Genomic DNA, 26,404 nt, shown 5'->3' with positions numbered 1-26,404 from the left:
GGCTCTGCCTTCAGAGCTGGGTTCCTGGCCAGCAGCCGCCGCTCTCCAGATGCCCAGCTCTGAAGGCAGCACCGCCGCCTGCAGCAGTGCAGAAGTAAGGGTAGCAGTACCACAACTCCCCCACAATAACCTTGCGATCCCCTCACAATTCCTTTTTGGGTCAGGACCCCTACAATTACAACACTGTGAAATTTCAGATTTAAATAGCTGAAATCATGAAAATTACTATTTTTAAAATCCTATGACCATGAAATTGACCAAAATAGACATGAATTTGTTAGGGCCTTAGGTATAGTGTTTCAAGAACACACTTTTGAATTAACATGGTTTCTTAACAGAAGTGTAGATAGAAGAGCGCTGTCTGGAAATATAAGCTAAAATTAAATTCTATTATATGCCATTCATTGGCTATAAATAATCCCTAAAAATGTAATAATCAGTTATAAATAAACATAAGTGAAATTACAAAAGTTCAATTACATTTTAGTTCATTGAGCACCGAAAGGGACTAAATCAAATTTACCAGCTATTGGCTTGATCCTCAATGACATCAATTGTTATAGTCTATTTTGTTACTTAATCGTTTCTCATGCATATTTCTCATGCACAGGTCATCACAATAGGGGTGGAATGCCTCATGGCTCTTCCATGAAATATGCCATCTTGGTTCTCCTGTGAAATGACCAAATTACAGAAATGTTCAGGTGGCAGATAAGAGATAAGCAATCACTGTGTAAAATAATACTTGAAGGTAAGATACACCAGCAATAGCCATGGACTCCTCATCCTGATCTGACATTCCCAAAAGAACTTCAACCAAAAGAGTGAGCTTTCATAAGACATGAAATGTGATGACCATGCCAGTAAATCAGTATTCCTGGTACTGTAAGGTTATTGGAGAAGACAAAGCCTCCTAATATGGCAGCTTCCCTGCGGATAAACAAATGTATGAGTACTAAAAGAATTATCCTTCCAGCAACCTAGTAAATTCTGCCATCTCTGCAGGTAGCTAAATCTCATGGGAGCACCTATGATATAATCTGTGTAAAGTATGTATAGCCAGATTTATTTAATCCCATTAGATGCAACGATTCCAGGGGTGACCCAATAATAATTATTCTAAACCATTCAGAACTTCTCAAATATGTAAATGAATTGGCAAAGACAAGACACCAACCATCTTTTCTACTGCTGTCCCCACCGGGACGATGGATATTTGGGGATAGAGAGGGTTATCATTCAGCTATATAGCTGATTAGAGCACACATTCAGTTCTTTGATATACATACGTAGCATTTGGTAATTTTTCAATAGAGAATATGTGCATTGTATGTTGTCATATGGTGCTACCTTTTGATTAGTTCCACCCTTTTTTCCCAGCACACCTCCATACCCTTTCTCCCCAGGCCTTTTCTCAAAAGTACAGTTCCTGCCCTTGTATAACTACCAAGCTCTTTGAGATGAACTCTCTATTGGAAGCAGCAGAATATGACTTGGATGTGAAGTAGAAAACAAAGCCAAGAAAAGTGCTCCCACTGTGCAAAGCCCTTAGAAACAATGAGTTGCTATCACATAAGAGATTGCAAAATAGTCTGACAACCTATAGAGAGATAATAGGTATCATTAATGCCTGGCACACCCAACTTTTCATTTCACAGGCCAGGTGAATAAGATTCTTCTTTGCAACTGTAAGCAAAGCCACACCTCTACTATTCCATTTGAGTGTAGGAGGGGGCTTCCTTTTAGAAATATTACACCATATTTGGAAGCTGACACCCTCCTAATGATATGATTAGTCACTTAGAAATCCCAGTGTTGTTGTTACTAGTTTCTAAGCTCCATTTTTAGGAATCTGGTCTTAGATTGTCCCAGAGACAAGAACTGCTTCAATCTTCAATTCAGTTTGTTTTCTCTCATATTCTGTTTATTTTTACTTTCTTTTAATTTTATCAATTTTTAGAAATAGTCTTATTATGGAATAACATTTCAAACATGTTTTTCTACCTCCTGAACTTCACTTATTCTTAAAAATTTTCTTTCTAGACTTTCTGAACTCATTTCACTGAGGTTTTATCACCAGCTACTTTCTTGTCTTTTAATCTCACTAATAAAAAATCCAGGTTAGGCCATTTTAGAGTTTGTATGTTGTGCTTTCCCTCCTGACTCAACTGTGGGGAATTAATTTTCTAAAATCCATTTGCTTTCTGTATGTTTGGCAGACAACTGCTTCAAAGAGTCCCCTTTGTGTGTGCGTGGCTTTGGGGTGTTTTTGGATTAGGGTTCAAAGTAAAAAAAACTGTAAATGGTTTAGGAAGTAACTCAGAGCCCCATAGTAGAGTCAAGTGTGTGTCTCAAGCTTGCTGCTTTGCTCAGTGGCTTGGGAATGCTGCAGACAGGGCCGGCTCCAGGCACTAGCTGAGCAAGCTGGTGCTTGGGGCGGCAGATTGTTGGAGGCGGCATTCTGCCCAATCCTAGGGCGGCACGGCCGCTTTTTTGTTGTTGTTGTTCTTGTTCCGCTCCAGCTACCCTGTAGGGGGCGGCGGCGCAGAGAACCAGAGCGCCCTGCAGGGCAGTCCTCTTCCTTCCCTCCCCGCCAACCGGAGCGGAGCCCTCGCGGCAGGAGGCAGCGCAGCAGGATAGGCTGTGTATTCCTGGCCGCCCCCTTCTCTCTCTCTCCCACCCGCTCCCCCCCCCCAGCCGGTCCCCCTGCACTCGCGCTCCGGCCGCGCCGCAGGGTTTTTTTGTTTGTTTGTTTGTTATTTTGGTTTTTTTTGCTTGGGGCGGCCAAAAAGCCAGAGCAGGCCCTGGCTGCAGAACAGCGCTCCTCTGACCTCTGAGCAAACTTGAGGGTAGCTGGAAGAAGCCCAGGGCTCCATGGCTAGAAGAATAGTTGATTCAGTGTGGGGTTATTAAGAGCAAAATGGGGGAAAGAGTGAATATCCTTGGGGTGCTGTGAGATCTACTCCTAAAAATAATTATAGGTTAAGCCTGATGAAACAGTTCAAAACAGGATGTGCTGAAGCACACAGCCTTCCCTCTGCAGCTCTCCCACACGTACCTGGTGTTTGGCAAAGCTCTATCTACACCTGCATCGGGATAAACAGCTGCAAGTCCTTGGTATGAGAACACCACAAATGCTACACATTCCTTTTTAGAGTCCGGTGGCGGTTGTCGTTGTTCTAAATATTGGCTATCGAGAGTTATCGTGTGAGTGTGGTGTTTCTCTCTCTCATATCTCCATTCTCCTCTCCCCTGTAGGCCTACCAGTTGTGTACCCACAACCCTGGTAATTACACTCATGCAGCTGATAGGATAGTCAAATAACAGGAATTTATTGCCCTATGTTGCTTTTCTTTTAATAATTACTTTGTCTCTACTAGTATTTGGGCACCAAATAAGTAACAATCTCTTTGTAGGATTATTGTTAATTCACTGATATTGATTGCTTTCTTTAGGAGGATGAGGATTAATCCTCCTCCCATGTCACAATATTAAATTTACTCAGAGTTGCACCCAGTTCCAAATTTGTCACTACAGTGAAAAATACAACTCAGCAACTTTCCATATTGCACAGAGCATCTGGATTCCCTGCTGTTGGTCCCATGTTCTCCAACATTCCTGCTGTATATAGGATGGGTGAAAACTGAAAAGGTTCTAATTAAAATGAGAACCAACCCAGAAGTTAGCCCATTCTTTGAACTGAGTGTGAACTTTGCCCCCGCACTTCCTGTTTTAGTGGTTACAGGGGAAGAAATAATTATTTACTATTGTTAGCATTTCTAAAGCACTCATGGCCATAGTGTCTAGCACTATTATGTAACTTTAGGAAAGAGACAAGTTCTTTCACTTTCCCCTTGAATTAAAGCTGTTTACTTTGGAGAAGTTAAGTCCAGGTTGTTATTTCCAGGAGTAGCATGGCCAGTCTGCAGCAATTTAATGGTTCATATTCAGAGCCGGCTCTAGGTTTTTTGCTGCCCCAAGCAAAAAAAATTTTGGCTGCGCCCTGAGCTCCCACCAGTGCCCCCCCCCACCCGCACCCCCTGCCGCCCCAGCACTGGGCTCCCCCCCAAATGTGGGATCCGCTACCAGCACACGTCGGCCGAGACCTGGCCCAGCCACGACTCTATCCCCATGCGGGTGCAGCTGCTGGGCGGCACGGCGTGGGAGTACTTCCAGGTGACGGTGCAGCTGCGGGGCGGCGCGGAGAACACGGCCCCCTCCCTGGGCTTCACAGCGCTGCTGGTGGCCGAGGTGGATCAGTTCGTTCTCACCGCCCTCACCCCCGACATGCTGGCGGCCGAGGACCTGGAGAGCCCCTGGACCTGCTGCTCTTCAGCCTCACCGCACCCTGGCCCAGCCCCGGCGGGCGGGAAGGCGAGGATCTCCGGCTGCGGGGCTACCTGCTCAGCACCGACGAGCCCAGCCAGCCGCTTACCTCCTCACACACTCCGGGAGCCCCTCTCACCACCGCAGCCCAGGCTTGGCTCCAGGGAACCCCACTTCCCTCCCTCCCCGGCTCTTCACACACTCTGGGAGCCCCTCTCGCCGCCGCCGCAGCCCGGGATCAGCTCCAGGGGACTCCGCTTCCCTCCCTCCCCGGCTCCTCTCACACTCTGGGAGCCCGGGCTGCGGCAGCAGTGAGAGGGGTTCCCGGAGTGTGTGAGGAGCCAGGGAGGGAGGGAAGCGGGGCCAGGGAGGGAGGAGGGGTCCTGCTGCCGCTCCAAGTCTCCCCAGGGCAGCGTGGCATTTCCCCGAATGGGCTGTGCAGGGCGCCGCCGGGCTGGGCAGGGGGCGCGGATCCCGGCTTGCGCTGACAGGGCGAGTGGCTGGGCCAGGGCTGGCTCCTGGCAATGCCGCCCCAAGCAAAAAAATAAAAAATAAAAAAAGGGGGGCCGGAGTGCCACCCCTTAGAAAGTGCCGCCCCAAGCACATGGTTGGAGGGCTGGTGCCTAGAGCCGGCCCTGTTCATATTCTAGGAGCAAGCCTGATGAATAAAGCCAGGGTGGCAAGAACTCTTGGTCAGCCTCAACTCTGTTGACACTTTGTTCCACAGCTGAGAACAGTTTCCTTTTCTAACCACCAAAACAGCAGAGCTAGTTGCAGTGTTGCCAAACACAACATTCAAAAGTCATGAGATTTAAAAAAAATCTCTTTTTCTTTGCCTTCTGGTTTCTGAGTCTTTAGGGTGCGCTCAGGTCAAATTTTCCGACTTGTCTTTGCAAGCATGAGGGCTAGAAACATACTGTTTTTAAAAATGAAAGCTGAGACTCTCATATAACTGCTTGACTCTAGGATCTGGGGCTTAAAGAAAAGCACACGAAATGGTGAGATACCTGATTAAATCTTGAGAGCTGGCAATGGAGGTTTCCATTAAACAAGAGGACAGAGAAACTTGTGATGTGCGCCAGCCAGGGCCATGATAAAATGGGAAACATGCAGATTCCCTACAGATTCAAGTCATCACCACATAGGTCTATGTCACACCTAGTTCCTCATGCTGCATGCCAGCAACAATCCCCTGCAGTTGCAGGTTTAACTGCACTGCTAGTCTGGGCTTGTCAAACAACGTACCATTAAAGAAGCTGCTCTCGCTGTCTTTCAAGCAGGCCCATTACAGGACCAGAGAGAACTCTCTCTATATATTTTGCAGGATGGAAGGACATGGGCTTTTGTGTATGTGTGTTGAGGGAGTGGGGTTGTGCTCATTTAGTGCAGCATTCTGACCATTCAGGTGGAGTAGAGTATCCAGGAATACCATATTTGATAGGGAACTTGAGGCCCCGACAACATAAAACCGCTACCTCCCCCTAGATCCTCTAAGTGATCTTTAGACTCTGAGGGTATGTCTACACTACGAAATTAGGTCGAATTTATAGAAGCCGGTTTTATAGAAATCGGTTGTATACAGCCGATTGTGTGTGTCCCCACATAAAATGCTCTAAGTGCTCTAGTCGGTGGACCGCGTCCACAGTACCGAGGCTAGCGTCGACTTCTGGAGCATTGCACTATGGGTAGCTATCCCACAGTTCCCGCAGTCTCCGCCGCCCATTGGAATTCTGGGTTGAGATCCCAATGCCTGAATGATGCAAAACAGTGTCGCGGGGGTTTCTGGGTACATGTCGTCAGGCCCCTCCCCCTCCATCAGAGCAACAGCAGACAATAGATTCGCGCCTTTTTACCTGGATTACCTGTGCAGACAACATACCACAGCAAGCATGGAGCCCGCTCAGCTCAGCTCACCGTCACCATATGTCATCTGGGTGCCGGCAGACGTGGTACTGCATTGCTACACAGCAGCAGCTAATTGCCTTTTGGCGGTAGACGGTGCAGCATGACTGGTAGCCTTCATCGGCGATCTGGGTGCTGGCAGCCGTGGGGCTGGCAGCCGTAGGGCTGCATTGCACCAGCCCCTTGCCTTTTGCCTTTTGGCAGTAGATGGTGTATTACGACTGGTAACCGTCGTCGTCGTACAGCAGTGGCTGGAACTCCGTATGTCCCCCAGTCCCCCATCCCCCCAGTCATATTCTGCTGCCTTCACAATGACGATGATGGCTATCAGTCGTAGTATGCCATTTTCTGCCAAGCGCCCAGTGTTTTCTGCTAAGCACCCAGAAGAGGCCGAGGGCGATCTGGGTGCTGGCAGACGTGGGGCTGGCAGACGTGGGGCTGCATTGCTACACAGCAGCAGCCCCTTGCCTTTTGGTAGAAGATGGTATATTACGACTGGTATCCATCGTCATCGTACTTCAGTGGCTGTCAATCATGGGCACCTGGGCAGACAGTCTTGATGATGATGATGGCTATCAATCGTAGTATGCTATTTTCTGCCAAGCGCCCAGTATTTTCTGCCAAGCACCAAGAAGATGCCGAGGGCTATCAGTCATGCTGCACCGTCGTCTGACAGCTTAAGAGGTAAGAGATAAAAAATAGATTTGTTCTGTATTCATTTGCTTCCCCCTCCCTCCGTGAAATCAACGGCCTGCTAAACCCAGGGTTTTGAGTTCAATCTTTGGGGGGGGCCATTCTGTGTGACAGTTGTTTGTTTTCTCCCTGATGCACAGCCACCTTTGTTGATTTTAATTCCCTGTACCTGTACGCCATGTCGTCACTCGCCCCTCCCTCCCTCCCCTGGTCCATCAGATACTAGTTTCGCGCCTTTTTTCAGACCAGACGCCATAGCTAGCACTGGGATCATGGAGCCCGCTCAGATCACCGCGGCAATTATGAGCACTATGAACACCACGCGCATTGTCCTGGAGTATATGCAGAGCCAGGACATGCCAAAGCAAAACCAGAACCAGCTGAGGAGGCGATTGCAGCGCGGCGACGAGAGTGATGAGGAAATTGACATGGACCTCTCACAAGGCACAGGCCCCAGCAATGTGGAAATCATGGTGTTACTGGGGCAGGTTCATGCCATGGAACGCCGATTCTGGGCCCAGGAAACAAGCACAGACTGGTGGGACCGCATTGTGTTGCAGGTGTGGGACGATTCCCAGTGGCTGTGAAACTTTCGCATGCGTAAGGGCACTTTCATGGAACTTTGTGACTTGCTTTCCCCTGCCCTGAAGTGCCAGAATACCAGGATGAGAGCAGCCCTCACAGTTGAGAAGCGAGTGGCGATAGCCCTGTGGAAGCTTGCAACGCCAGACAGCTACCGGTCAGTCGGGAATCAATTTGGAGTGGGCAAATCTACTGTGGGGGCTGCTGTGATCCAAGTTGCCAGGGCAATGAAAGACCTGGTGATATCAAGGGTAGTGACTCTGGGAAACGTGCAGGCCATAGTGGATGGCTTTGCTGCAATGGGATTCCCAAACTGTGGTGGGGCCATAGACGGAACCCATATCCCTATCTTGTCACCGGAGCACCAAGCCACCGAGTACATAAACCGCAAGGGGTACTTTTCAATGCTGCTGCAAGCCCTGGTGGATCACAAGGGACGTTTCACCAACATCAACGTGGGATGGCCGGGAAAGGTACATGATGCTCGCGTCTTCAGGCACTCTGCTCTGTTTCGAAAGCTGGAGGAAGGGACTTTCTTCCCGGACCAGAAAATAACCGTTGGGGATGTTGAAATGCCTATCGTGATCCTTGGGGACCCAGCCTACCCCTTAATGCCATGGCTCATGAAGCCGTACACAGGCAGCCTGGACAGTAGTCAGGACCTGTTCAACTACAGGCTGAGCAAGTGCCGAATAGTGGTGGAATGTGCATTTGGACGTTTAAAAGCGCGCTGGCGCAGCTTACTGACTCGCTCAGACCTCAGCAAAAAGAATATCCCCATTGTTATTGCTGCTTGCTGTGCGCTCCACAATATCTGTGAGAGTAAGGGGGAGACATTTATAAGGGGGTGGGAGGTTGAGGCAAATCGCCTGGCCGCTGATTACGCGCAGCCAGACACCAGGGTGGTTAGAAGAGCACAGCAGGGCGCGGTGCGCATCAGAGAAGCTTTGAAAACCAGTTTTGTGACTGGCCAGGCTACGGTGTGAAATTTCTGTTTGTTTCTCCTTGATGAACCCTCCGCCCCCCCCACACCCGGTTCACTCTACTTCCCCGTAAACCAACCACCCCACCCTCCCCTCCCTCCTTCGAGCACCGCTTGCAGAGGCAATAAAGTCATTGTTACTTCACATTCATGCATTCTTTATTAATTCATCACACAACTAGGGGGATAATTGCCAAGGTAGCCCGGGATGGGTGGGGGAGGAGGGAAGGAAAAGGACACACTGCAGTTTAAAACTTTAACTCTTATTGAAGGCCAGCCTTCTGATGCTCGGGCAATCATCAGGGGTGGAGTGACTGGGTGGCCGGAGGCCCCCGCACCGTGTTCTTGAGCGTCTGGGTGAGGAGGCTATGGAACTTGGGGAGGAGAGCTGTTGGTTACACAGGGGCTGTAGCGGCGGTCTCTACTCCTGCTGCCTTTCCTGCAGCTCAACCATACGCTGGAGCATATCAGTTTGATGCTCCAGCAGCCAGAGCATCGACTCTTGCCTTCTGTCTGCAAGCTGATGCCACCTATCATCTTCAGCCCGCCACTTGCTCTGTTCATCCCGCGATTCAGCCCGCCACCTCTCCTCTCGTTCATACTGTGCTTTTCTGTAGTCTGACATTGACTGCCTCCACGCATTCTGCTGTCCTCTGTCAGCGTGGGAGGACATCTGGAGCGCATCCTCCGTTTTCTCCTTCTAATCTTCACTAGCCTCTGTGAAGGAGAAACATTTGCAGCTGGTGGAGGAGAAGGGAGAGGTGGTTAAAAAAGACACATTTTAGAGAACAATGGGTACACTCTTTCACGTTAAATTTTGCTGTTCACATTACACAGCACGTGCTTTCGTTACAAGGTCACATTTTTCCTCGTATATTGAGGGCCTGCCGGTTTGGTGTGAGAGATCACTCACGCAGTGCCAGGCAACAGATTTCGGCTTGCAGGCAGCCATGGTAAGACACAGTCTTTTGGCTTTTTTAACCTTCTTAACATGTGGGAATGGTTTCAAACAATAGCGCTCTCATTTCTCATACCAAGCACCCATTGGGTTGGCCATTTAAAATGGGTTTGCAATGTAAAAGGAGGGGCTGCGGTTTCCGGGTTAACATGCAGCACAAACCCAAATAACTCCCCTCCCCCCCACACACCCAATTCTCTGGGATGATCACTTCACCCCTGCCCCCCACCGCGTGGCTAACAGCGGGGAATATTTCTGTTCAGCAGAGCAGGAAGGGGCACCTCTGAATGTCCCCTTAATAAAATCGCCCCATTTCAACCAGGTGACCGTGAATTATATCACTCTCCTGAGGATAACACAGAGAGATAAAGAACGGATGTTGTTTGAATGCCAGCAAACACCGGGACCATACACTGCAATGCTTTGTTCTGCAATGATTCCCGACTATGTGCTGCTGACCTGGCGTGGTAAAGTGTCCTACCGTGGAGGACGGAATAAGGCTGCCCTCCCCAGAAACCTTTTACAAAGGCTTTGGGAGTACATCCAGGAGAGCTTTATGGAGATGTCCCTGGAGGATTTCCGCTCCATCCCCAGACACGTTAACAGACTTTTTCCAGTAGCTGTACTGGCCGTGAATGCCAGGGCAAATTAATCATTAAACACGCTTGCTTTTAAACCATGTCTAATATTTACAAAGGTACACTCACCAGAGGTCCCTTCTCCGCCTGGCGGGTCTGGGAGGCAGCCTTGGGTGGGTTCGGTAGTTACTTGCTCCAGGTCCAGGGTGAGAAACAGATCTTGGCTGTTGGGGAAACCGGTTTCTCTGCTTCCTTGCTTTGAGCTATCGTCAACCTGCTCATCATCATCTTCCTCGTCCCCAAAACCCGCTTCCGTGTTGCGTTCTACTCCATTGACGGAATCAAAGCACAGGGTTGGGGTATTGGTGGCTGCATCCCCTAGAATGGCATCATCATAGAAGCGGCATGTTTGGGGCAGTGACCCAGAGCGGCCGTTTGCCTCTGGTTTTTTGGTAGGCTTGCCTGAGCTCCTTAATTTTCATGCGGCACTGCCGCGAGTCCCTGTTATAGCCTCTGTCCTTCATGCCCTTGGAGACTTTTTCAAACGTTTTGGCATTTTGTTTACTGGAACAGAGTTCAGCTAGCACGGATTCGTCTCCCCATACAGTGATGAGATCCCGTACCTCCTGTTCAGTCCATTCTGGAGCTCTTTTGCGATTCTGGGACTCCATGGTCACCTCTGCTGATGAGATCTGCACGGTCACCTGTGCTGATCAGCTCGCCACACTGGCCAAACAGGAAATGAAATTCAAAAGTTCGCGGGCCTTTTCCTGTCTACCTGGCCAGTGCATCTGAGTTGAGAGCGCTGTCCAGACTAGTCACAATAGAGCACTCTGGGATAGCTCCCGGAGGCCAATACCGTCGAATTGCATCCACACTACCCCAAATTCGACCCGGCAAGGCCAATTTCAGCGCTAATCCCCTCGTCGGAGGTGGAGTAAAGAAATAGATTTAAAGAGTCCATTAAGTCGAAAAAAAGGGCTTCGTCGTGTGGACGGGTCCAGGGTTAATTCGAGGTAACGCTGCTAAATTCGACCTAAAATCATAGTGTAGACCAGGCCCAAGCTTCCCTGCATGATGCAGACAGGGCTGTGATAGTGATGCCACAGTGACTCTTCAAAAACCTTCACAGCAAACACAATAATCAGGCAATTACTGTGCACTCAGACCTCACCTTCTATCTGAGGAGCTCAAGTACTTCACAACCAGTCATTAAGCCTCCCACCATTCTATGAGTTAGGTATGGATCATCATCCCTATTTTACAGATGAGGAAACTGAGGCACAGAGAGATTAAGTGACTTATCCCAACTCACCCTGGAAGTGGGTAGTAGAACAGGGAATAGAACTCCACTCCCTGACTCCCAGTCCTCCGTCTTAACCATAATACCATCTTTTCTCCCCATAACCATAATCACTACTGGTGTCTGACCACCAACAGTAATGCCACATATACATACTGAAAGAGGGAGACAGTTACTGAGTGGGATTTTCAAAAGTACTCAGCATTAGCCAAATTCTGCTCCTGTTGAAGTCAGCTAATTCCTATTGACTTCAATGAGATCAAAGTTAAGCCAGTTGAACACTGTTTAAAAATTCCACCTAAAATTTCCATCTCTGAATGAAAAAGAGCTTGTTCAGGTCTTTCTGTTTCATCTTTAGCTAGTAGCTTCCTTGCAGCCTCTCCCATGTCCTCACAGGAATACCCCTGCAGTATTTTCCTTGTCTTCCTGCACTGTGTATTCCTCAGCTTTGAACTGCCTACAATGGAAGAAATCAAAGAGGAACATTTGGTGATCTAGGCACCCCTCTATGATGAGATATCTTCTTTGGCAGCTGGAACAAATATTTCTCTTGTCTTCTTTAGATATATCTCTTTCTTCTGCTGTAGAGATAAATAGCAGAAACTGTACTAAAAGAGAATAGGAGACTGGAGGATGAAAAATGTCTCTTGTTTTACATTGTCACAACACAGCTGCATCCTCTGGACCAAATTCAGAGATGATGTGCTAGATCTCCATACACCAACCTCATATGCCCCCTTCTGCTCAGAATCCCTTAGAGCAGGGGTCCCAAACATGCGGCCCGCGGAGCTCTTCCCTGCTGCCCGCCAAGCTCCCCACACCCCCCCCCGTTACTTCCTGTCACCGCCAAACTCCTCTCACCCCCACCCCCCAAGTTATTTTATGTGGCAGCAAAGCTCCCTGCTTGCTGCTCTCCAATGTTTGGGGGCCGGGTCTCTCCCCCGGCCCCACCTGCCACCCCAACACGCCTCCCCCAAGTGTCCCCCGGGCTCACTTGCTGCCCCCTCACCGCCCCGGAGCCTGCAGCTCATGCTGACTCCGCTCTGCTCTGCCGGCTTCCGGCATCACCTGCTGCCGCAGGGTCCTAGTGCCCCCCTCCACTAGGGCCAGGGCAGGCTGCCCTTCCCCTGCCCTAGTCCTGAGCCTCTCCAATGCCCCGAGCCCCTCATCCCCAGTCCCACTGCCCTCACCCCTGCACCCCCTCCTATCCCCAAACTCCATCCCAGAGTCTGCACCCCCACCCCTGCCCCAGCCCAGAGCCTGCACCCAGCACCCAAATTCCTTCCCAGAGCCTGCACCCCAGACCCCCTCCCCCACCCAAACTCCCTCCCAGAGCCTTAGGCAGGTGAGGCGGAGTTGGGGGGGCAGGTTCTGGGCACCACCAAAATTTCTACAAACCTGCCACCCCTGGAAGAGGCAGAGCAGGGGTGGAGTGGTGGTGCAGCCCAGTGCAGTGGGGGGGGGGGGCTTTAACAGAAGTAAATCTAAGTGCGTGTTTTGTCCTTTGAGTGAGGTGCATTACTGAGTGTATATATTTTATTAAAACCGCTTGGAAATGACTTGTTGTAGGAGCAGCATTGATCTGTATGCTCTGTATAACGCTTAGCACTTTCCAGGAGGGGGGGGAGGAGGTGGAGAAGAAATGGGGTAGGGGTGGGGCCTCATGGAAGGGGTGGAGTGGGGGCGGGGCAGGGGCAGCGAGGGGGGGGTGTCAGTGATGCGGCCCTCGGGCCAATGCACTAGTCCTCATGTGGCCCTCATGGTCATTTGAGTTTGAGACTCCTGCCTTAGAGCTACTTATATCCTTCTACTGATCTCTAAAGGTGTCTAAGTTGGCATAATTTGCAGGCTGAGGAGTCAAAAGAAAAGTGTATGCTAAGGTAGGTTGAGAACTATTATTAAGTTAAACCTTCCACCACTTTCTTTCAGCTACACAGGATGCAAGTTACACCAACTAAACTCCCTTAAATATTGATACATTAGATGAAAAGAAGTCTACTTGAGTGTAAGGGGATCTAAGTTAATGGAAGGGGACCTAATTTACACATCACCTCTGAATTAGGACATCTGTCTTTACTGTCATGCAGGTGTCAACTATTAGAAACACAATATATCCATCATCACCACCTCCAAGTAATAATGTACTGCTTCCCACATTCTCATGTTACACATCTGGTCAGTTTAGTAAAGAATAGGTTTTAAATGCCTTTATAGTCTTCTTTCTTAGTAGTCATGCATAAGTCATGGGCATAACCAATTCTTCATTTCCATGACAATCTCTGGGTATATTCAGAGTATGCCTGCTTCCATTGTGAGCAGCATCTGTGTCAGCTACCCTCTTAACCGACACACCAATTGAACCAGAACTAAAAGCATAAACTGCTACAGATTGAGCTAAAGCCCCCTAATTGGGGGCCAAAACAAATCAGATCTAGCAGGCTACACATGCACATATACACTTTACATCAACATCATATACACAATTGTGTCTGCAAAAAGAACAGGAGTACTTGTGGCACCTTACTAACACGGCTGCTACTCTGAAACAATTATGTCTGAGTCCCCTTGGCCACGACACCGATTCAGCACTTGTGCTATTTTTCAAATGGCCTTTCCCATCCATACACTGTGGTTACAGTATCCTGGACACGATATAAAATACTTGCAAACACAAACATGCAGTGATTCTAATAGGTGTTTTGTGTAAGAAAAACCCTATAGATTGCCTATGAATGCAAAATTAATGATACCGTACGTCAATATTATGGCTTTCCTGTCTCATGGGTATAACCTTATAATCACATCCCAGTTCTGTAGCATACCCTCAGCATGGTGAATGGATGTTTAAATTGTGTATCTATGGCTGGGTGTAAAATAATCTACTATGGTGAGGCACGGTAAATCACCTGTAAATGGTAGTTAATTAGATGTGACTTTGCCTTGCAAGACATATTACATGTGTTAGCAGTTACACCCAAATACCTAGCTTAAAAGTATGCAGAAACTACGTCAGGTCTTGAGCTGCATTATATTGCACAATGCATCATCACCCTTACACATGCTGCTCATGTCCCTTGACATCTTAGGCAGCATGTAAATATACAGCAGCAATAAGCCACAGCAGGGTGTGGTTTGGAGGGATACTGATGCATATCTCAGGTGCACCCATAGCTTTCTCATGACACTGTTAGCATAAATTATTCCTATTAGTGTATGGCTCCTTCATTTTCAATTTAATATTTTTAAATGTTTTAAAATTAATCTTCAGAGGAATTTGTGCAGTGTGCCTTTCTACTGGGGATAGTATATTGCAGTAGAACTAACTGAGTGCATTGTCCATTTCTACTCATTCACACTCGTGTGAAAGTCCCACTGGCATGACCTGAGTAAGAACTTTAGGATGTGGCTCATTATTATTTATATAGTGCCACAGATGTGCATAGCACTTTAGAGAGGGAAAAGAAGAGAAGAAATGAGGATTCAATCAGTCAGACTCCCGTACATTATTATCATGCATTGGCCAAAGGACTTCACCTGTGCTTTGAGCTCTTTGAAAAAACACTAGGCTCCTTGAATCGGTTAAGCAACATCAGCTGTGAAACCTTGTGATATCTGATTGGTTATCAAAGAATACTGCAGTTCATCTCCCACCACTGTCCTACTACCAAGGTCCTTTGTATTCCACAGCAAATAGGACCTAAATTTTGCTGCAAAGTCCCTAGATTATTTGGCGCTTCTATGCTGTGGACTGAAAACTGAGCAGCAGCTTCATGTGGATACTAAACACTGATGTTTTTAAATTGTAACCGCAGCTTTCACCCTGTGTTTATTTTAAACAGAATTTATCTTATGCTTTCTGTTTTCCGTTTTCAGTACACCAAAGATTATTTTTAATGGACAATACATGATAGCTTCACAGAAGTTGTCAGAAGAATGCTGGAGGTTTTGGCAGTTGGGTAGGGGCTTTTGGCACCAGGAGGGGGGGGGAGGGAGAGTTTGGGAATGTATGGTAAGCACATTAGCTGGATATTTCTGCTAAAATGATCAGCAGTAACATAATTAAATGCTGACAGTTAAATTGTCATCTTTAATTAATAACCCAGTGAGAATGAAGAATTTCATCCCTCTCTTAGAACTTTTGTTTCAGACTCTCTGCAGACTCAGGAGGACAACACTATAGCAATTTACATTCTGTTTATGTTTTCAAGGTTGTCTGTACAAAGATCAGAAACAAAAAAACCCAAACCAAAAGCCTAGATTCTACATTTGGGGTGGAATACATGAAGGCCTGTCTATGACTCAGATCAAACACAAGTTCCTCTGAAATAAACCAGAAGAAGAGAGAGGCAATATTCCTTATAGGATCAAGGTACTAGGTTTACAGTCACTGCCTCATGACCTAATGGCCTAAGTCTCCCCTAGCTGCCTTTGTACACAGGCTATAATATTGCTATACCAATATTATAGCAAACACAAACATGTAACTAGCCTTATCAGTATTGCTTTATAACTGATCGTGCACTGTAGTGACACTGCTAGCATTACAACTTCCCACAAAACTTTTTTTAAATATTAGATGGCACAATCCAGCTTCATTTGGCTCTTTGGAAGAAGGAGGATGCAAGGGGTACTTACTAGCATCCCCCCGATTTGAATGTTCCATGCTGTAATACTGGGGCGAAACAGTGAAAAGCTGAACACAGGAGTCATGGAGCTAAAGTGAAATAGAATAGAATATACTGTACTTTCACTTGAGATCCTTATGAAATATTGATGTCTCTTGTATGTGTATTTTCCCATAGATTTTAGCCAATAAATGTTGCTTTAAGCCATCATCCCTCAAAAGTTTTATGTATCCCAATAGCAGTCATGGCTTTAAGGTCAGAGAAGGCATGACTCATTTGTGATCAGTATGCGTTGTTATTGCCCCATCTGGATGGGAGAATTCCATCTGTTGTGTCCTAATTTCCACAGTGGAGATGCCAGTGTTACTGATTGGCTGCTTGCCTTTCCCCACCCTGTCTGTGATTGGTGGATCCTCCCACTTCTGCCTTGATTTCTGTCTCTTTCCTTGCTCAGGTTCTTGCACTTCACAGCTGCAGCTATTCTACACTGATCACAGAGGGACCAGGGGTTGCTCACTGATCAGGACTCAACCAATAAGGTACATTGCTGGGATTTTGGAGGGAAGATGTACTCCGATCAGATGCTATTTGTTCTCAAAGGCTTAAGAGCAGTGGTGGGCCACCTGTGGCCCACTACTGCTTTAGAGTGTATTTATGGCTAATGAACAGGATGTAGGACTAACAAGGGAAGGAGAAGGATGTTTGAAAAGAATGAGTCTGTGAAGAGGGTGTCTGTTGGGTTTAGGGGATGCAGGATTTACCCCTAAATTGCAAGCATGGAAGGGCTCATCCAGGCTATATTTCAAAGGGAAATGTTTAGATTTAATTAAAGTGACATTGTTCATTATATTTTAAGGCTTTGTTTTTAAACAATTTTAGTCTTCATTTAAGGGTTTGCCCAAGATTCTATGGGCCAATGGGAATCAAGTCACCAAATTGTCTGTATCTGAACCCCCCCCAGATTTAGGACAGGGGAAGGGTCAATACTGAAATAATTAAATATATCTACAAGGACTTATGTTGGTGTGAAGTTATGCAAAATTAAATGTGGCTGGAGGTTTTGAAGGCAAGGGATTAGAGACTACAGTGATGAGGGCAATGTAAGTATTTAGAAGAGAATGTATCCAGGATGGGGATAGCAAAGAAAAGAATTAGAGTTTTGCCATTAGATATGCGCAGTATAGATCACTGCAATCAGTGGGGGCTGACTACATGTATCTGAGGGCACAGTTAATGTTTTGTATATTTAAAAAAAAAACCTCTTAGAAGCATGAAAATAACATTTTTCCCTAAAAATTTTGCCTGTTTGCGTTTGACAAATATTAATTTTTAGATTTGTATCAGAAGGATGTTTTCATGGAGAAAATTATAGCTTTATGCCAGCAAGAAATTATAATTACACTGGAATCTCTGTACTAAAACAAAATTTCCATGGAAGTTATTTTTTCTATTGGGATCTTCTGCACTTATCTCTAGTCCTGACTCAAAATTTAATAAGGTGTTAAGATAGCCACCATTTTTGCTCATTTTTAACCTAGTTCCCCAAGATGTCATGTCACAGATATATCTCCTGGCCAGAATGAATGGACTTCCTTTTACAAGTTCTTTGCATTGCTTTTCATCTGAAGGATCAGAGGGCTGATGCAGTCAGAAGTCCCTATCACTCATGGTTCAGCATGCTGCCTTTGGTCCTCTGTCTCCCTACCATCCAGAAATTGAGAAAATAAGAAACTTAAGGCCAGTTTTCTTGCATGACAGACCAGAGTACATCTAACTACAAAATAGCTCCAGACAACAAATATTTTAGGGTGAATTTTCTAGTCTTAGCTAATTTAAATGCCATGGATGCTATACTTAAAAATAAAGCAACTAATTAGAAACCAAAACACGTCTACCTATGATATGAGTCAAACAGAAGAATCTCAACAAGACAAAGACTAGTGATTTAATAAGAACAGCTTATCGCAGCAGTTAATACAGTAGCACCACATGCTATACTTAAATTTTAATTAGAAGTGGGCTATGTCAAAATTTTCACAGGGAAGTTTGTAACCACACCCACCTGAACATAATATATGGAGATATGCCTATCTCATAGAACTGGAAGGAACCCTGAAAGGTCATTGAGTCTAGCCCCCTGTCTTCACTAGCAGGACCAAGTACTGATTTTTTGCTCCAGATCCCTAAGTGGCCCCCTCAAGGATCGAGCTCACAACCCTGGGTTTAGCAGACCAATGCTCAAACCACTGAGCTATCCCTCCTCCCTTAACATAATACTTACAAGATTTCCATTTAAATGGCATTTTCCATGAGAGTTTTGGGGGAGAGAGTCTCTTCTTTAAAAGACATGGTTATTTGTTTAGACATCTTCCTGGTTGCTCACCACACTTATTGATTTGTGGCATTTCACAAACGCTCATCAGCTTCTCCTCATGGGATGGATTATGATGCAGACCTCACAACTGTCCATTTGGTTATCTGCTGACGGTGCCTTGTTGGCAAGGCGTTCAATTTCAGTTCAAAGTTAACCCAGTATATTCTTGGCCCCTTGCATCAGCTTTTTATATTTTTCTTACATCTGATTCTGCCTTCCCCTTTTTACAAGGTAGTTTACTCTTTTTTCCACACATGTACAAAATCAAATATTCCTCTATTCTAAATGTGGATGCAGAAATATGGCTCAGTGGAAAAAGGACAGGCATTCCTAGTAGACAGTGTTAGAAGTCCTTTAAGAAATCTTGAGCCAATTTCTCCTTTTTGATTTATTCTGTAGCCTAACATGTCACCACAAGACAACCCACCAACAAGCAGACATGAAAAACAGGGAGGGCTTTTACATTCTGAAATCCCAAATAGTATTTATCAGCACAATTATAACTGGGACAAAGTAGAATATTCACAAGGTTTAATGACCTTATCAAATTATGTGGTGGCATGGCTCAATATTAAGATTGCTTAGACAGTTGGTCAATAAAATCTAATTTTACAGGCTTTAGCAAAATTTTGGAAAATGTTCTCTCTGTTCTTCAAGAGATTGCACCATTTGTGCCACCACTGGAGTGAATTACAAGAATACTTCCTTCTCCCTCAACTTTTTATCTCATTGAAGTTCTTTGCAGCATGGATGTATTTTCACTCCTGCTCCCCATCATTATTTTTTGTGAAGTTGCACGTCTGAGTGACATTTAGTCTTAACTGAGATATATACAGTAACAAAAAATCAAGCTAAGAGTTTAACAGGGGATTTAACAATAAATTTCCTGGCAACCATTTGGCAGTGGAAGGGATGGGAAGAGCCCCCGCCAGTCATGATTTTTCTTAACAAGAAGCATGCTAAGGGACAGGGGCTTTTAAATTGACTATAGAGGGGCCTGAACCAAAACTCTGGAGCCACAGACCTGGGGGTTTAGTAAATGCCTCTTTCTAGTTTTGAGAGGCCATCATGAAACCAAAGAACTGGAGCCTTCAATTAAAGGAAGCTCATTGTTTAAGAGAAATATTGGTTAGGATCATTTACTGCACCTAAAAGGTTTGTTCTGTTTTCTGGTCTGGGGAACAGGAACAAGTATGACAGCTGTTGATAGGGGCTGGTCTACAGTGAAAAGTTACATCAGCATAGCTATGGCTCTCAGGTGTGTGAAAAATCCACACCCCTGGAGAAGTAGTTAGGCCAGCCTAACCCCGGGTGTAGACAGCACTTAGGTTGACGAAAGAAGGGCTGGCCTGTGCTAGAAAATTAGATCACCCCAGCTACATTGCTCAGGGGTGTCAAAAATCCACACCCCTAAGTGACATAGTTAAGCTGACCTAAGACCCTGTGTAGAATTCTTCCGTTGACTTAACTACTGCCTCTCTGGGAGGTGGACAATTACAGCGATGGGAGAACGTCTCCTGTTGCTCTTGTAGCGCTTCAGCATAGACACTTACAGTGGCACAGCTGCACCACTGTTCCATTTTAAGTGTAGATATAGCCATGGCAACTTCTCTATGCTTTCTGTTTTTCCACAGATGGACAGATATCCCTTCTTCGTGTTTGTGTTGTGTGGGGTATTTTTGCCAAGAATCCTTTGTTTTCCACATGAAAACTCTACAATAGATTGTGATACTATGCTACCGCACCATGGAGGTGAACCACAAAAATCCACTCCACCATATGTTATTGCTGTATCTTTTGATAAATATGATCCAGGAAACGAAATCCAAGGTAAACTATTTAACTCATTTAAAAACTCTGTCTCCGTGTAAAGGTGCAGGCAGTCCTTGAGCGCCCTCTTGCAGCCTGGTGTGGCCCTACAGGTGTGCCCTTCCTTAATTTCCCTAAGTGGAGCAGCAGTAGATTTCAGTTTAACAGTGCTGGGGCAAGGAGGAGCTGCCACAGATTAACAAAATGCCCTCGCATTTTAATCAGGTTTCAGGCCAGGAATCTTTACAACAAACAGTTCATCAGGCCCCAGGTTCAGGGCATCCAAATTTATAGTCCTCCACACCCAAGTCTCTGAATCAGGTTAAACTTGTCTCCAAGTGCCTGAGAGAGAAACCACCACCACCTACTCCCACCAGCCAGCTAGCTAGCCAGCCTGCCTGCCTGCTGACTCCCCTGTTCTGCTTCCAGTCTTGTTCCTGTTTATATGGCTCAGCCCTCAAGATGGGTATGGCCTCCTTAATTATCCCCAGGCTGCAGGTTGTGGGCTATTGCCAGTCAATTAAAGGGCTAGTACCCTTTTCCCCATACACTCTTTCACTCTCCTTCTCCTACTGAATTCAGGCTGCACCAAAATTTCACCTGGTTTCCTTCTGCAGCATCCCCAAAATATAGGCCTTTCTTTCATCCCCACTCATCCATACTCAGTTCATATCTTGCCTCTCCACGTGGGAAGATGTTTTTCCCTTGCCTATTGGGCAAATATGATTTCATCCCATTACACAATGTCTGTGATGGAACTAAAGTCAACTGGCAAAACTGAGCTATGCTATTATTTATTTGATTTCATTTCATTTGTTGAATACTGGTTGTGTGCTGAGCGCTGTACAGAAGAAAGGGGAACTACCCTCAACTTGCTACAATACTGCAGGAGCGTAAAATTTGCCTACAAAACTCAACGTGTTAGAACTCCAAGGGTGGCTTTGTATGTTGTGCCTTTCAGAGGCTCAGCACAGAATTAGCAGCCTAGGCTTTACATCACCTTTGCACCTGCCCAGTCCTGGGCTGGGGCAGCACCTGGTGTAATTTACACATCCCTGTTTAGGTTACAGCAGCCTTCCTGCTGCCATGTGAACAACAGGGCTGCTCAGATTCTCACTATTACCAGCCTGAAGCATTCAACACGCATGAGTCAGACCCTGAAATTTCATGAGATTGGATGAAAAGTCATAAGATTTCTAAAAATAATACATTTTGGGTGCTTTTTATTTGCCTTCTGGTTTCTGAGTCTCTAGATCATGCTCACTTCATGTTTTCAAGCTTTTCTAAGCAACTGAGAGGGCTAGAAACTTTCACTTAGTTTTTTTTTTTTTTTTTTTTTTTTAACTATCTAAGATTCTTCTGCAATCTTGAGTCCACCAGCTGGGGCTTTAAGAAATACACCAAAACTTGCGAGACTTGTGATTTTTTTTTTGTTTGTTTTTTCTTTCTGAGAGTTGGCAACACAATGTCCACAGTTCTGCATGCTACAGCCCCACCCCGACACATTCTTCCCGCCACCATTCCTGACCTCAGCATACCTTCTATGCCGAGGTTTGAAAGGGGGTCCTCAGAAGGAGCACAGTTCTGGCTCTTTCAGGGGGACAGAGCAGGGGTGAGAGTCTCTCTCTGAAGCCACAAGAAGCTGGGGGCCCAGCTTAGCACATCTCAAGCCTGTTCCCCAGCGCTGATCTGTGGGCCCCTCTCAGCTTGGTGGCAAGGCTCCTAAAGCAACTTCACGACTATTGACTAACTCCAACAACAAGCCTGCAACAAGCCCCCACTAAGATGAGCAGGTGATGTGAAGGGGAGTTAGTCAGGTCAGTTTCCACTTTGAAATCCAGGCAGCTCAAAATGGAGAACAGAGCACCTGCTGTCCTACTGTGCCCCTAGAATGCCTTTGGAATCCCAGGGACCCAGTCCCATGGAGTTGAGATGGAGGGGCTTTCATGGGGGACAGGATACCAGGGGCAACATGTAGAAGAAGGGGAACATGTGGCTCATTTTGACTGGAAACATCAGGCAGAATCCATGCAGCTCTAAAGAAGAGGTTTTGTTAATAGCTCTTCCAAAGATGGCAGGGCTGTTAGACTACTCAAAAGTGCTTGTGAGTTTTAAAATAATTCTCAGCAACAAAATGATGGTGGATTTTAAAGGAACATTTAGGTGTGGGAGAACATTCCCATCACATTATAACATAAAGAAACAGTAAAACAAGCAATGGGCCTTAGCAGCTACTAAGATCCTCCTTTCCTGTCCCTCTGGCCTTGCCCTTTTTTAAATCCTGCCACTGGCTCCCTATTTTCCATTGCTTCAGATTTTAAGGTTCCTACACTTGCCTTCAAGACTCTGCATAATTCTGCCTCTCCCTGCTCATCTGCTCTTATCTCTTTTTACATTGTCCCCAGCTCCACTAACGACATACTCTTTATCTGCTTCTTTTACAGCCACTTTGGTGCCTTAGTCTACACTGCCCCCAAGTGTATGGAATGCCTTCACCTGAATTGGCCTCTAGGCCACTACTCTTTCCTCCTTCAAATCCCTCTTCTACCACGACACCTACAAGAAAGTAGTTGACTAATTATGGGCAGGTTGAGGATTAATTGGAGATAGTCTACTATGTCTTTTTTAATGTTTGCCCAAGTACAGTATTATCAAGACGTAGCCAATCACTACCTTAACCTTGACTTGTATGTTGTCCCCTGGGTCCTCTATCATTCCTCTGGCTATCTTTGTTTTTAAGACAAGTTCTTTGGGAAAGGGACCAGGCTTTCTGTTATATTTGGGAAAACACCTAGTACTTTGTTGGCATTACCCGAATACATTTATAATAATAAAAACTCGTCTGTGTCCCTTTAAAGTATGGTTTCACGTTGCAAAGTGACTCTTCAAAAATGACATTGTGCGGTTCTCTGTTTACTGTCTCTCGAGTCTTTCAATAAGAGTTTATGAGTAAATCAGTGTGTTTCCTAACTTGCAACTCTGCATACTCAGCAGCCTGGTATCTGAGAGCCAAGTTGGGTTTTTTCCTACCTTGTACATCACTGAAAATAAAGATTCTGCAGTTGGAACTTAGCTAACAAAATACCGGCCCCCCACTTCTGGAACTCAGACAGAAGAGAAACCATCTCTCTCTTTCTCTCTCTCTCTCTCTCTCTCTCTCTCTAATACCTCCTAGCCCCCTACACTGTTGGCTTTGCAGGCCTAACAAGTAAAAGTAGAAAATCTTTGTCACTAAAGCCAGTAGGTAGGACTCTGAATACACACAAGGAGCAGGTTGGATGAATAAGAAGATTTTGATTTTACAGTTCACTGTGTAGAGCATCTGTATTGCATTTTAAAGTTGTTCAAAGTTGTTTGTAAATTATATGGAGTGTTAAGTTACTTCACAAATGTATTTAGTAATATGTCACACAGATGCCTATGCTACCTTTGTTTCTTTTCCTCCTTGTCAGTCTCGGTATTGCTAATAAAAACTGCAGTTAGCCATAACATTTAAAAAAATATATATATATATATAAAAATGAGCATAAGGCATTTCTGTAGATGCAGGATGCTTTGATGCATGGGAAATGTGATAAGTATTATTTAAGACAGCTCCACAGCATGTGAAACTTACATTTCTTTAAATGACTGTTTTCTCAGTGACTCTAGAGGGAACTGCAGAGCGTGGTTTTCAAGGATTTCATCTACAGGCTCGAGAACTTGAAGGAGATACCCCTGTTGGTTCCTTTAAAATTACAGATCCGAGCACGCAAGCCCTTGCATGTCATAATGTTTCGGTATGTGCTCACTCGTTCAGATTAGTTACTTAGCTAAGTTAACTTTTACATACTTGTATTGATACTGATCAAAAGAAACATACATTTTTCATTTTGCAATACATGTGAAATTATATCAGAACTCCAGGGTTCTGGCTCACAGAAAGAAAAGGACTCTTGTTCAGACAAATCATTAGAACTATTCACCGGTTTATGGCCTATGATTTCCAAGCCTGTTTGCTATATGATATGTCGGACTTCATAGTGACTAGAATTCAATGTCTAGAAGACACATTTGGATGCAGATCAGTACCCTTGGATTTTTATGCACAATATTGCAGAGGGTCGACTGCAAAATCAGAGTAAAATGTTTGTGGTGCATGGCCCAATTCTTAGTACTGAACTAATGTTCCAGCATGGCGCTAGGGGGCTCTGCTGTGCTGCTAGATGTGCTGTCTTTTGGATGAGGTATAGATCAAAAGTCCTGACCTCTTGTGGTAGTGAAAGATCATTTGTCATGGCTTTTTTTTTTTTTTTTTTTTTAACAAAAATAATACAGCAGTCATGATAAATTTAGTAAAAAAACCATGGGCTTAAGGGGAAATAGTGTGTAAAGTCATGGGTATGGACAGAGAAGGGGGATGGATTCTGTGCACAACCCTGTGTACCAGGTCACCACACCACTTACTCAAGTTTGGTCCGGCCACCCTCCATCATGACAGAGGGGCATCTGGGCCAAATCTGAGTGGAGCTGTGACCCCATGTACCAGGTCAGAACTCCTGGAGTGGGAAGCTAGGCCAATCCTGCGGGACAGGAGCTGCTGCTGTGGGGTGAGTGCTGGTAGGGTTCACTCTCCAAACCCTCTTCTTCTCCCCACACCCTGGGGTCTCCCCTCTGCATGGGTGCTTTATTAAAATCATGGACAGAAAGAAAAGTCACGGACAGAGAAATCACTGTATCTTTTCAACCACCATGACAAATCTGCAGCCCTACCCATGGTGTTGTAGCCAAATTCCTTTACTAATATTTGCAAGCACATATAGGTAAAAAATGCTTTTGCATTTCATATTTATTTTTTTATTACAGAATTCAGCAGTAAGCCACACAAATTCAGAGGTGAAGCACAAAGTTACAACAACTTGGATTGCACCTTCGGACACCAAGAGTATTCAATTTAGGTATATATTTGATTTTTTTGCTTTGATATTTTATTTTCATGGGACAATTCAATATGGTTTCCTTGGGTGTACACTTTCATTGTGGCATAACAAGTCTATGCACTCCATATATTTTCCCTGGTATTGTTTTGTTTCATTGTTTGCATTATCTCCACATTGTATTAGTATAATAAAACCACTACCATTTTTATGTAAACTTTGTTAAAAGTAACTACTGTATATGTGGCCCAGTCCTACAAACCTCTACTCACACAAATAGTTCCAAGAAGGTCCATAGCATTACTAGTGGACCCTGGCTCAGAAAGCAATTTTTACCCTTTAGGTCCCCATTCCTTATGCACATGAGAAGCCATATGCATGTGAGTAGTCCCATACATGAGAGAGGCCTTTTATTGATTTCAATTGGCTTTGGCTCAGGCCCTAATACAACACTGATAAAAATATTTGCTTTTTTAATAAAATAATTTCTTTCATATTGAATATGGAAAAAATAATGATTAGAAGTGGGAATCCTTGAAGATTAATTTTTAAACATCACTTTATTTATTTGTTTATTTATCTAATTCTGGCATTTTCATAACCTGTTCTCAGCAAATATTTTTTTCAGGCCCTTTTGTGGAAATGGCACAAGACACACATTGATTGAGTGAAGAGAGCTGCTAAAGCCAAATGTATGCCATGTTTTATGTAACTTTAATTAGCCTGGCATATTACAAAGTTTTGATTAACAACAAAAATAACATCTGGGGCTAACAATATGTTTGCCAAGTGTTAGTCAAAATCCATTTGAAACAGCTGAGATATTAAATTTCTGAAGTTTACAGTAGAAAGGCCAAATCAGTAACTCCCTTAAGTTCTTACAAGTACAAAGGGGAGCAAAAAGACACAGAAATTGAGTAACTCTTCCACAGTATGATCATCTCCTCTCCCTGGTCCAATCAAAGCCATGCTTCAGCCATAGGTTGAGACTATATGAAAGTGAGAAGGTCTGCCAAGGCCTCTCCAACACTGGTGGATATTTGAGCAGATATCCACACAGGAGTCTAAGCTTCTCCAAGCAGCTTTCATTCCTCTTCCGTGCCTTCTAACCTTCTATTTTGTTGATCCTTAGCATGATGTTGGACATTAATATAGGAATTAGAAAATAAAAAAGTTTCTAAGATTTAATTACATACTCTTGAAACTTTTTTCTTACACCTTTTCTTGAAGGCTGCAACATGAATTCATACTGAAAATCATACAGTTTCAAATAACTCTAACAAGCATGAGTTTTCTTAGCTAAAAGAAATCTTGTGATTCTATTTCATAATATACTGAAATATAATTTGCTAGAAA

General features: G+C 45.0%; 1 protein-coding gene across 1 annotated transcript in view; it reads left to right on the top strand.

Annotated features, from left to right (window-relative positions):
- Positions 1-4,131: 4,131 nt before the first annotated feature.
- LOC113407354 overlaps positions 4,132-26,404 on the top strand; it is a 35,942-nt gene continuing 13,669 nt past the window's right edge. The window contains exons 1-4 of the mRNA XM_029912440.1: positions 4,132-4,374; positions 19,958-20,153; positions 23,775-23,911; positions 24,978-25,069. Coding sequence (XP_029768300.1) covers positions 4,132-4,374; positions 19,958-20,153; positions 23,775-23,911; positions 24,978-25,069 — 668 coding nt within the window. The remainder of the gene's footprint in view (positions 4,375-19,957; positions 20,154-23,774; positions 23,912-24,977; positions 25,070-26,404) is intronic.

This window comes from Terrapene carolina, unplaced genomic scaffold, assembly GCF_002925995.2.
Source record: "Terrapene carolina triunguis isolate 2854851 unplaced genomic scaffold, T_m_triunguis-2.0 Scaffold211, whole genome shotgun sequence".
Classification (NCBI taxonomy): Eukaryota; Metazoa; Chordata; order Testudines; family Emydidae; genus Terrapene; species Terrapene triunguis.
The sequence above is the reverse complement of the archived record's forward strand: the minus strand, read 5'-3'. Positions and strand labels throughout refer to the sequence as shown.